Source organism: Tribolium castaneum, chromosome 5 (assembly GCF_031307605.1).
Source record: "Tribolium castaneum strain GA2 chromosome 5, icTriCast1.1, whole genome shotgun sequence".
Classification (NCBI taxonomy): Eukaryota; Metazoa; Arthropoda; class Insecta; order Coleoptera; family Tenebrionidae; genus Tribolium; species Tribolium castaneum.
In genome coordinates, this window is record NC_087398.1 from 13,198,912 (window position 1) to 13,210,925 (window position 12,014).

Sequence of the window (12,014 nt, forward strand, 5' to 3'; positions counted from 1 at the left end):
CTTTTCTTGTAGGTTTTCTGAAGCCTATATCCATACTTCGGTTGAAATTCCGTCTTCTCCTGTAGCTTTCTTTTTTCAACTTTCTAATCTGTTTTTCTATTTCTTTTTTTGTAAGTTGATTTATTTCCTCTAATGGTTCCGCACTTTTGACTTCTGACTTCCCTCTAGTCCTACCACAAAGTGATTTTTCCATTTTTCCATACTTATGTTTTCGTTTATTTTGTCTTTACTTTTTCATTCTTTATTTATAAATTTCTACACCTCTGACTCTGTTCTAATTTCGTTTATTTTTTTACTTTCCTCTTCTTGTTTTTTTCTTCGTCCACACTTTTTCTTGTACCGTTTGCTTGTTTCCAGTTGTTTTGTTTTTGTACCTACTCCTTATTTCCCTTCTTTTAGTTTATCTCTAGTTTCTTTTTTCAGTTTTTCACATTCATTATTCCACCAACTGTTACGTTTTGTTTGTGTATAATACTTTTTCTTTAACTATAGCTGCGTGTATACCTGCATAATAATTATTGAAGTTTTTTTTGTTTGTTGTGTATACTTTTGGATTGTTTCTTATGTTCTCACTTGTATAATTTTTTCTTCTTTTTTGCGCCTTACACTTTTCTTTGTTCTTTTATTGTAATTTCTAAAGGCATGTGGTCTGCTTCTAGTCTATTTCCATATTGTTACAATTCTTCATTCTTCTTCATTTACTTTGATTTTTCTTTCCGAAATACTCTCTTCTTCTATCAATTCTTTTCTTTCTTCTTTCAGTGTTTTCTTAACCCCTGTTAGAATGCCGCCATTAGCTCTCCCCTTTTTTTTCTCTCAACTACATTCTGTACACCAATTAAAATCGCTCGGTAGTGTTTTCTCCAATTTTATCCTCCCATTTTCTTTAACCTACGTTTATACAAAACAAACAACATTAAAACTGTTTATATAGTCCCAAAAACCATCCTTCTTCCTTGATCGACCTGCCACATTCCAGAAAAAAAAACTGACTTTAGTCTCTTCTTTGTTTCTTTTTTCTTATAGTATTTTTTCATTTTTCTCTTCTTCCTATTTTCATAATGTCCGTATTTTGGTTCGGTTGTCCAACTATACGGAGTGTCTCAAAATTGACGAATTTCGCGTTAAGAGCGTTATAGAAAATCACTTCAGTAGTCCAAATATGGAAACAATATGAAGATTCGGGGCTTTCCCACAAAAATATATTGTGTTTTCTTCGAACGCGGGCTAAAAATTTTAGTGTTTACTGTTGTTTATAATATAGATGGTTGTGGAAAACAATAACATAAAACAATTTCTGGAAAAAATAGCTTCATTTTGGAGTAAAAAAAAATTAATTACAAAAATTTTAGATTTTTTTAGTTCAAAATAAAGCTATTTTTTGAGAAATTGTTTCACATCATTATTCTCTACCATCAACTTTACCATAAATGGGACTAAACCCTGAAAGTTTTAAGTTTATTTGAAGAAAACTCAGTTCAAAGAGTGATCATCAAACCAATGTATCTTTGTGGAAAACCCCGAATCTTCATTTTGTTTTAACATTTGGACTACTGAACTGATTCTCTACAACGGAATTCGCCAATGTTGAGACACCCTGTATTTTTTTCTTTTTTAGTTTTTTGACTGTGTTTTAGCTTTACTTAAGGTTTTTTCATTGTCCCACAACCATTTTTCATTTTCTTGTAGCTCACTTTTACTACTTTCCCTTCTTTCTTTGCAGCATCTCGACATCTCGTAATCCTTTTTGTATTTCTCCATCACATTTTTTTTATTTTGCAATTTTATCACTTTTACAACACTCACATATTAAAATGACATGTTTTTCAGTCTGAGCATAAACGCAAGGGCCTCTTCTGGCTGAAGTTCCGTACAAAGGGCGCAAGTTCGAGCCAGCAGCAAGGCGGGAAGAAGACGAGCCGTGAAGTGGCATCGTGGGGTACGCAAGAGGTGGCAACTTGGTTAGAAACTCTACAACTGTCCGAATACATCGACAGTTTTGTTAAGAACGACATACGAGGCCGCGAGCTTCTGACATTGGCAAGGAGGGATTTGAAAGACTTAGGCGTGACTAAAGTAGGACATGTTAAAAGAATACTGCAAGCCATTAAGGATTTGACCCAAGGTTTATAAATTCCAAATGCACTGACCAACTTATTTGATCAAAAACGTTGGGTTGAGAAACGGTTCGGGGCCAGTTTTATGAAACTAGTGTTGGTCATTGCATTCCAATGTGTTAATTTTCGGCGTTTAAAATGGTACCACCCCGTATAAATGTACTCATCGTTGACCGATATTAGTTATTGATATGAGAAATTGCTGTGATTTCCAGAATATATGTATATAAAAGTTATTCTAGTTAGGTGTAATGTACGTTCGTTCATCAGATCGAAATTCATCTATTCTTCAATATAAAACCAAAAATAATGAAAAATTTTACTAAAAATCGTACGCTTATAAAACTCGTTAACAAAATTTTAACTGTTAAGTCTCTCTTTGAAAAGCAAAATTTTATTATTACGACAAACTAATATTCTAAACTAAAAAGCAATTATCTTTCCCTAGCAATATATCTCAACTGTTCTATCGCTAAGTGCATTGCTTTTACTTCATCTTCGAATCAGACCTCGAGTCGTTAAGGCTGACCATACTGGGAATACCTAACAGTATGGTTCAACCTTAACCACTTTTCTTCGAATCGCTGCGTTTTCACCTGCAAATTCCTCGAATATGCCATTTTGATTGGTCCGCTCACGCGCCGCAACAACCAATCAGGATGCCGGTTTCGACCAACTCTTCACTTCATACTTCATCTAGGTGACCTTACGTGTGTATAGGAGAAAAGTCTAGTTTTCATTATTTGTACTACCTATATTTTTAAGCTTTTTTGGATGTTGAAGAGTATTTATAAAACATAGAACTAGTTTAGTACCTTAGGATAAGAATCTACGCTATGATATACTGTGTTAGTCATTTTGCGTTGACCATTTCAGAGAACGAGTTATATAGAAGTAACTAAGATAATCATTACTTATTGCCTTTTGCATGTTAGCCTAATGTGATTATTGTGTCAAACCTTAGCTTCCTAAGAACTATTTTAAGCGCTCCTGACGGAGCTGTAGATTATGTTCGCACAATTACCATATCAAAGACAGGTCATTCCATCATGTCCTGAAACGACCTGTCCTTATCGGAAAACTATTTCTTAGAGTAGCTGTAACAAAACCACAGATTTATTGGTACTCCTATCAAGAAGGTAAACTGACTGCCATGAACAGCGCACTTCAACCAAACTTCCTGTGAACGTGTTATGTATTACTTAGCACAAATATGTTGTAGCCTTACGATCATTCCCGTATGTACAAATGTCTAGATTTAGGAAATTTCGGCAAACTGATATTTTGCATTCCTTTCTTCACGTTGTTTGTTTCTCCTGATTTCTCCACTTCGTACAATCATTGATCAAACGGAAAGAAACACAAACAAGTGGACCAAATTTTCCCAAACACTGATCGGTGGCGGAAGTGGCCCAGTTTTAAACACCACAACCGCCACCGCTCGAGACCGCCTATCACTTTCTTCAGCCCTGTGATTGTCTTCTGTTCACCGAATTCGTATTATTTGGGCGGATTTCCAGAACTTTATTAAGCCACTTAAAAACGCTCTCAAAATCCGCCTGTATTTTTTTACCTAAGACTGCTGTTGAACTTCTGTGATATAATGTTGCAGTCACTTGTAATAAAATGGCCAGCAATACGACTCTTTTCGTTCATTGTTACATTTCTCCTATTTCGCGTCTTTGGACGCAAAATAGGAAAAATAGTAAATTGTTACACAAGACTCTTCAAGCAATAGTTTGTTACTTCACACCATTGCTTGAATGAATGCCTTCTGCAACTTGTGTTTGGTTTTTGAACCTCAACTCTTGAGTAAAATATGTATGTAAATTATTTTACTAGGAAAAGGACGAACTCATGCTAAATTGAATTTTTTACTAAGTTTTTTAATCTTTTTTGTTATGATTGTATTACAATGAAAGATATTAAATATATTTATCTCATTTGTTGTGTTTTATGCAATGCTGGAGTCGTCTGATGGTGTTGTCCTTGCCCAAAATTTCCACCATTTCGGCTACACTTGGTCCCTCCTGTTGAACCAAACATTGACAAAAATACGAAAAAACGCCTCAAACACGTACTTTCAATCCGCTTAAAATTGACCTCAAAGTCTTCATGAAGTTCCCAAACTTGAGCTGATGCTCCTTGCAAAAACTTTTGAAAAATGCGTTCAAATGTTCTCGGTCCAACGTTTGGTTCCGCTCCAACTGTTCAATGAAAATCCCAAGAGGGACTAAATCATTTTCAGAAATTTGGTAGCTTTTAGGGGAAACCCAGATAAATTTCAAATCATCTGATAGCAAATCTTGCAGTTTTGTGATCCGATTAACTGACCAGTGGAGGATATACCTCACGTGTTGTGGATCCAATTGAAGCAAATCATTCCCTGCGAAAGATTTCCTCACCATTTGACCCACTTCTTCAACTAATTTTTTCTCCTCGTTTGGGTCTTCAAGTTTACGCTTCAGTTCTAGTCTATTGAACTCGTAAAGCCTTTCTGGCATTAATTTACCCGAATGTGAGTTGATTCTAGACACACCAAACTACATTTTATTATAATGATATTTTCCCATTGTGGTTTACCTGTCGTGCCAACTCGTCCATAGTGTAACATTTTGGTTTCACATTTTGTTCACTATCCTTCTCGAACCCGCCGCCCGAATTTGTAATAAAATTAATCAAAGCTAACGGAAATATCCCTAGATCTCTATAATGACCAATCCGGATATCCCCCTGTCTTTTGCTAAGTTTCGAACCATCAGGGTTCATTAAAAGAGGCAAGTGTCCAAACAGCGGGGGTTCCCAGCCGAAGGCTCTAGCACAGTCAAATTAAAAAGCGTCACCAACCAAACAAAACGAAAATACCTATACATCATTATGTGTTTTGGGGTTGAAATCTGCCACTCAACCCCTCGCAAAACGTGCGAAACTTTCATTAAATGGTCGTCAACCACGTTGGCAAAGTGGTAAGTGGGAAAACCGTCGGATTTTACTATCACAGGGTCGCCCTCGTTGGCGGCAACATCGTAATTTAAACTACCGTAAATCAAATCAGCATAATTTTGAACGCCCGGTGCCAACTAAAATAGTAACATGAGCCAAAATCTCCAACTTCGCCCAGTTTTATTACTTTGAATCTAACACATGATTGAATTCCTTGGGCCAATTTTTCCTCAACTTCTTCAGGTTTTAAACTGCGACACCTGTTGTCATACTTGGGGATTTCCCTAATTCTGATGGCCTCTCTACGTAACAACTCTAACCGCTTTTCGGTGCAAAAGCAGTGATAAGCCGAGCCGTTGTTTAGTAAAGTCGTAACATGCTCCCTGTTTTTGTGCCAAAAATTGAATAAATTGTAATAAAATTTAACAACGAAAAGACAAACTTCCTTAAAAGTTTTTAAATAATAAAAAGAGTTGCATCGTTTCGTTTATATAATAAACATCATCAGGCTAAAAAAACATACATATAAAAATACAATACAATTACAATTTTTGAAAGTAAATATTAGAGATGGAATTAATGGATTTTTGAATCAATTTAAAAAATTAACAAAAATGAGACTTACACTCAGCTGTTCCAGGAATAATGCAACCTGACCCCGAAATTTCAAAATTATTTTAGTAATGTTAAGTTTATTTCAAAATACTTGTTATATTTCATAATTTCATGTATTTTGCTACAAAAGAGTTTTTGGGAGAGGATAATCATTTAAATTAAGGTCATTTATTGAATTCTAAAATTTACATACAAAAGTTTCAACAGGTTCTACCTTTTAGTTCAAAAATAGTTGTTGGAATCAGTGACTTCTAAACAGAATTTTATAACTATTGTTCAACGATAAAAATGTGAAGTCTTTCTTGTGTGCCGTTCGTCATTAATTTGTATTATCACGAATGGTTCCCAATTTATTGTCCTGAACAAACCCCAAAAAGGTGGCGAAATGTGGACGATAAATTTTCTACCAAAAAATTAACTTGTCTGCATTCCTGAATAATTAATTTGCTGAAGACGTGATAAAGACGGTTTACAGAAAGCTTTATTAAAATTTAACACGTTGTTATAAGTTAACAAAGCAAATGAACCAATCAAATTATGATTTTCAATAGTAACGGTCGGTTTATAGAAAGCGAAATTGAAATTTGATTTAGAATTAAACTAATTCGAATTAAGTCGCCATTCGAAATGCATAGACAAATATCAAGTTTAATCTCGAATTAAAGTTTAATTGCGATTAAAATGTTCTGTAAACCGGCCCTTTGTGTTTTTTTTATAGAAGACCGATTTTAGGAAATCATAAATTAAACAATTTATTCTGATCAATGGGATATTAATAACTTCACAATATTTAAAAGACATTGAATTTGAATTAGTTATTGAATCAGGATTATTACTATATAACAAAGTGGTTGATCAATGTTTTCATTATAAAAATTTTGTTGACTAAATTAAGTAGATAATTATTAATTTTTGCAATATATTTCATAGTGTTAGATTCTCTGTGACACTTAACCAACTAACTTTAATTTTGATAGATTTTATAAGACTTAGGGCCCGTTTATAGAAAGCTCTGTTAAAATTTATTACCTTGTTAAAAGCTAACAACGCGTATGAACTAATCAAATTGCATCAATATGGTCACGTGATCAGCTAATCACGCATCTAATTGCAGATTAACTTAATGACGCTTCTATAAACCGACCCATAATTGTTTGCTAAAAAGAGTGATTCGAATAAAAATTTAAGATACGTAAGGAAAATATTGGTTTAGTGTGCAAGTTAGTTTTAATATTATTTTCAGAAGTCCCAATCACTTTAACATCAAGATATGAAATTATATTGTTTTTTTTTTTCAAGTTCAATTATGAATTTTAAAGTTAGATAATAAGTATTAAATATATTTAAAATAAAGTCTTGTTTATCAAACGAAATACAGTTCACGACAGTTTCCAAGTGGCTTGCTATTTTAAACAATTTTTGCAAAGCTATGGTAAATGAAATGTAGTTTTTCAGAATATTGTCTTTTTGTAGATCCTAATACTATTTGTTTACACACTTATGATTTATGAATGAATTTTTAGTCATCATAGCATGAATAACAAAGAGAAGAAGCTCATCCCCTCACGCAAACCCTAGTGAACTGACCTATAAGTGAATCATCTAAATAAGTAAACATAAAAGGAAGATTAAAATTCAACTTTTTAACACAGTCATGTATTGCTAAATTTGCTAAAATGGGTAATAAAAGGCTACCCATCGCCATACCAGATTTTTGAATGTAGAATTCGTTTTTATACTGAAAGTAGTTGTTATTAAAAAATTAAGTTAATTATACTTAAAATGTTTAATAAAGTACGTGTTGAAATTTCGGCCCAATATTTGTATCAGTACCTGCTAGTTTAAAAAGCGTAAGTCCATTTCTTACAAAAATGAGATAATGCGCAATTTCAAATATTTAGCAGCCACTTAAACTGAAAATGTCCTTAAAAATGTTAATATGAAAGACTACCTTCATTAAATCAAAGTTACAATTAACAGTAGAGTATATTTCAGAAAAATTAAATTTGCTGTTTATCCTAACATTTCACATATTGGACTTACGCTTGTTTACTTAACATCGAGTGACACAACATACTGTATTTTCTATTTTTATATGTATGTTTTTTAACCTGATAATAATATAATCGAAACTCGTCGTCTTTTTATTTAAAATCTTTTAAGGAAGTTCCTATAGTCGTTAAATTTTATAGCAATCAATCAGTCAGGGACAAAAAACACTTCATAATCACGACAAACCGCATAACTAAAGTCAAACCTAGTATTTACCATCACATATTATTCAACTGACCCTCTTTAATACAAGAGATCAACAGTATACTTCCAAATTTCTAACTGCTTCATTAAATGAGGAATTACGAAAATTTCGTTACTGTTTTCGACATAGTACGAAATGTAGTCACCAGAGGGCGTCTAGGTAATTTTATTCGCAAATACCAACTTCTACTTAGTTGGAAAATTTAGTAAACTAAAGTTACTAAGTTTTCAAATTATCATTTTTTACCTATAAATGTGTAATCTTTGGGATTGGATATAAGGGCCGTGGCTGCCCCCGCTACTTGGCCCCTCGTCAATTTGAATTCCGGCCCAATTTAAGTCATGTTGCAGCTGTTCAATGGCCCCCTCAACCAGACGGCTTTGATCCGTATCTTCAATACGTAAAATAAACGCACCGTTGCACGACTTGGCAAAAAAGTAATTATAAAGCGCTGTTCTTAAGCCCCCCAAGTGCAAGAAGCCTTAAAAACGCCCAAGTCAATCACAAATTTAATTGTTATCGTGCTATACCTGTAGGACTTGGCGCAAAACGTACCCTAACCGCTTCCCTGTTGTCTACAGCGTAAAATCGGACAATTACTGGGATTTTCTTAATAGTTTTAAACGATCTACAAGTGAAAGATTGCATTGTGGAAAATTGGAGGTTATGTAAAAATGGGCTTCTTCATGTTTGGTTTGGGAAAAAATTGGGAATTGGGCGCAATTTCGTCACCCACAGTTGAATAAACTTGCACTTTCTTTTCACTTTCTCTATTTATCGCGTTTTCGGTTTCTCGTCCTAGTTTTCTGTTGATATTTGTAAGAGTGGCAACCTTGTAGGATCGAGCGACTTTTAAGGTTATTTTGATGATCCTTCGACTCGTTGATGAAAACCCAAATCAAATGATTGAGAAATATTAGGGAATTGGAGTGCAAAAGCCCTAATCTACAATGGTAAGTGAAATAAAAAGAGAAATTGCGAAAAAAAGTGAATTTCTAAACAGAGATGTCAAAATTATTTTGGTCGACATAACCTCACTTTCATCCCAAAGTTTTACATTAATCACCGTTCTGATCAAAATTTGTCGTGAAAACTTGTGCTGTGAGAATGGTGAGTCGTTGCAGGCGCGCAAAATTCTGTGGGAAAATAGTTTTTGCCAATTTATTTGGCTGTCGGGTTAATTTTGCAATTTCTAACCTTACTTACTTTGTGAAAAAGTGCTCTCTTTTGTAGCATAAACTCAAGTCGTCCCAAAGAGAAAAAGTGAAGAAATTTATATCGTTTACGCAAACAGGCGAGAATACAGCGATCTATTGCCTTACACAAAACGACTGGAAATTAGACTTAGCCAGCGATAATTACTTTCAAAATCCTGATGCGTACTATAAAGAGCCGAGAAACGTCGATAAAAAGAAGTTAGAGGCTTTGTACAATAGATATAAAGACCCAAATGAGCCCGACAAAATCACAGTTGACGGAATTATGAGATTCTTAGACGATTTAGGATTACCCCCTGAATCGAAATTAGTACTGATAATAGCGTGGAAATTCAAAGCTGCGACACAATGCGAGTTTACCAGAGATGAGTTCGTAAACGGAATGACAGAGCTAGGTTGTGATAATATTGATAAGTTAAAAGCTAGACTGTCAACGTTAGAAAATGAAATTAGAGATAATTACAAGTTTAAAGACTTTTATCAGTTTACTTTTAATTATGCGAAAAATCCGGGCCAGAAGGGACTAGACCTAGACATGGCCATCGCCTACTGGAACATTGTTCTTAAAGGAAAATTCAAATTCTTGGATTTATGGTGCACGTTTCTGCAGGTACAATTTCCGATCAAAGTGGCCTATGACTGAAATTACGTTGGCAATGGCAACTTAATTTCAATCACAGCTTACTTTGATCAAAAATAAATTTGCATTTTCTCCAGGAAAACCACAAACGGTCGATTCCCAAAGACACCTGGAACTTGCTGTTAGATTTTGCTCAACAAATCGCTGATGATATGAGTAATTATGATGAAGAAGGCGCTTGGCCCGTCCTAATTGATGATTTCGTCGAGTGGGCTTCGTCAAGAACAAAAGAAAACCAACAACACAGTAGCCCTCTCGATTAGCGAAACTATTTATTTGAATAAACAACGTGCCGAATACTTTGGATGACATTAAATATGCTAAAATTGTGTTTCGTTCCAACTGAAATATCCTGCCGCGAATAGTTGAAAATGTAGACTACGCTTTTAGTAATAAATAAATTACAATATAATACAAGATATTGTAGCGGATTGTGCATTAATTAATACTTTTGTCGGTTGTGAAAGTTTTCTCTAACTATTTTTTACACAGTGATTGCGGCGGGCCGAATTTAATGTCATTCAATCTGTTTTCGTTTTATTTATTAAATAGAAAGAAATTGTAAATAGCAAACATGAAGAAATTTTGAGCACTAAAATTGTAAATTTTCATCAGCTGTAATAAATAATTATATTGTTTTTAATTAACGTGCTTTTTTTCAAGAAATTCCAGTCCTGTAAACCAGCACAGCGTGATCAAAAATTACTGTTTCGGTTGCCAACTAAAACAGTCATTCTTGATCACTTTGTAGACATAACGGCAACACTTATCGAATTGCTTCAAATTTATATTTATAATTACCAAATTATACAGTTGTGCGTAATTGTTATCGTTGTTTGTACTCTTTGCTTTTGAAATATAGAAACGATAATTCGTACAAGCCGGGATCACATTTGTAACATTTATTTACAATATGAGCGAACCATAGACACAATATGTTGAATTTTTCCCTTAAACCGACAGCTAGGAGTGCTCCTTTGCTGTCCGAATGTTGGTGAGAGTCCACTAGAGTTACCTAATAATAGAAACTCAATTTTAAGAAATGGTACCGCTAATAAATTTCTCTCACCGTGTCCTTTTGCAAAATAAAGAGCACACTCCTGTTATCAGCTATCAAAATAATGTACAAGTCTGGATTACTTTTACTTTTATTGCTTTTGCACCATTCGGACAAATTGCTCTTAATGTTACCATAAAGGGATTGGAACAGTGACTCCATATAAATCATACTTTTCTGAAATTAACGATTTTCTTTTAAGAAAAAAAACCACTAATTGTTACCCATTCTGTGAGCCCTTCGGCTCTGTAGCCGGCATATTTCATAGCCTCAGGCACGGTCAAATTGAAATTATCTAAAGTACCTTTCGCTTTCAGCTCTTCGTGAATTTTATTACCGTCCAAAATGCTGTATGCAAGCAAATAGATTAATCGCGGGTTAACAGGCTCGTCAGGTTTATTAATCTAAAAACTGGCTTTAGAAATATTTCGCTCCAAACCCCAACTTACGATAATTCTTTCATGTCTGCAGTACGATGCCATCAAAATGGCAATTAACGTGCAAGCGTTGCTTGAAACTGATACATTTTGGTAATTGTAATGGCTTTGAGAAAATTTTGGTTCGAAATGTGTGACCCGTATTTCGGGATGGCTTTGCAGATTGATTGTTTCGTATTTCGGAAAAAATGGTAATTCCGAACAATCACACATTTTACGTTTGATAATTTTGACACATTTCTGACAATGCTTCAAAATACCACTGCTATGCATTATTTCACGGAATTTGTTTGTTTGCTACTTCTCTCGGAATAATTGGGTCAAGGGTTATCGGAAGGAATTCTTCAAAGGAACCATATTTCTTGGTGGTAAAGGACATTGGAACTGTTTACTGGACCACTGGGTCAAAAAACAAGATTATTCATACTCGTGAAGGGCACTTACTAATCACTAATAAGAACAACTAATACCTATTCAATTTATTGTTATACAAAAATTATTACTATTCAATTTTTTTGTACCTTCAAACTGAAACAAACCACAATTAAATTAAATTAGCTGCTACGATTCTGCATAACACGAAACGGAAACACGAAATTATGCAAGCCATCAAATAATTTGACTCAGCCCACAACAACAAACAATAAAACTACTATCGCCACTTTGTACCAAGAACAATTAAAATTACTCATTCTCTGAGCATTGAATCAGAATGTTTCAACAATAATGAT

General features: G+C 34.1%; 4 protein-coding genes across 10 annotated transcripts in view; 2 read left to right on the plus strand and 2 right to left on the minus strand.

The window, feature by feature from the left end:
- LOC654869 (uncharacterized protein) overlaps positions 1-4,060 on the plus strand; it is a 106,231-nt gene extending 102,171 nt beyond the window's left edge. For all 6 annotated transcript variants that reach the window (XM_064356641.1, XM_064356640.1, XM_064356642.1 and 3 more), the window contains one exon: positions 1,831-4,060. In XM_064356641.1, coding sequence (XP_064212711.1) covers positions 1,831-2,133 — 303 coding nt within the window. In that variant the 3' untranslated portion in view covers positions 2,134-4,060. The remainder of the gene's footprint in view (positions 1-1,830) is intronic.
- GluRS-m (Glutamyl-tRNA synthetase, mitochondrial) lies at positions 3,979-8,597 on the minus strand. Its single transcript, XM_961363.4, has 7 exons — positions 8,463-8,597; positions 8,179-8,413; positions 5,248-5,443; positions 4,983-5,197; positions 4,701-4,932; positions 4,199-4,660; positions 3,979-4,147 (listed from the first exon to the last, which is right to left on the minus strand). Exons 1-7 carry the CDS (start codon positions 8,578-8,580, stop codon positions 4,058-4,060), a joined length of 1,548 nt encoding a protein of 515 aa, XP_966456.1. The 5' UTR covers positions 8,581-8,597; the 3' UTR covers positions 3,979-4,057.
- Positions 8,598-8,745: 148 nt separating this feature from the next.
- SCCRO (Squamous cell carcinoma-related oncogene) lies at positions 8,746-10,432 on the plus strand. 2 transcript variants are annotated; one of them, XM_008194700.3, is made up of 3 exons: positions 8,746-8,885; positions 9,166-9,759; positions 9,867-10,432. In XM_008194700.3, exons 1-3 carry the CDS (start codon positions 8,883-8,885, stop codon positions 10,050-10,052), a joined length of 783 nt encoding a protein of 260 aa, XP_008192922.1. In that variant the 5' UTR covers positions 8,746-8,882; the 3' UTR covers positions 10,053-10,432. The 2 variants fall into 2 exon arrangements, with proteins under 2 accessions (XP_008192922.1, XP_008192924.1); XM_008194702.3 differs by lacking the exon at positions 8,746-8,885 and adding an exon at positions 8,936-9,042.
- A 131-nt stretch (positions 10,433-10,563) lies between these two features.
- LOC655053 (uncharacterized) lies at positions 10,564-11,951 on the minus strand. Its single transcript, XM_970807.4, has 4 exons — positions 11,296-11,951; positions 11,071-11,250; positions 10,859-11,023; positions 10,564-10,804 (listed from the first exon to the last, which is right to left on the minus strand). The coding sequence occupies exons 1-4, from the start codon at positions 11,554-11,556 to the stop codon at positions 10,616-10,618; spliced, it is 795 nt and encodes a 264-aa protein (XP_975900.2). The 5' UTR covers positions 11,557-11,951; the 3' UTR covers positions 10,564-10,615.
- Between the last annotated feature and the right edge of the window lie 63 nt (positions 11,952-12,014).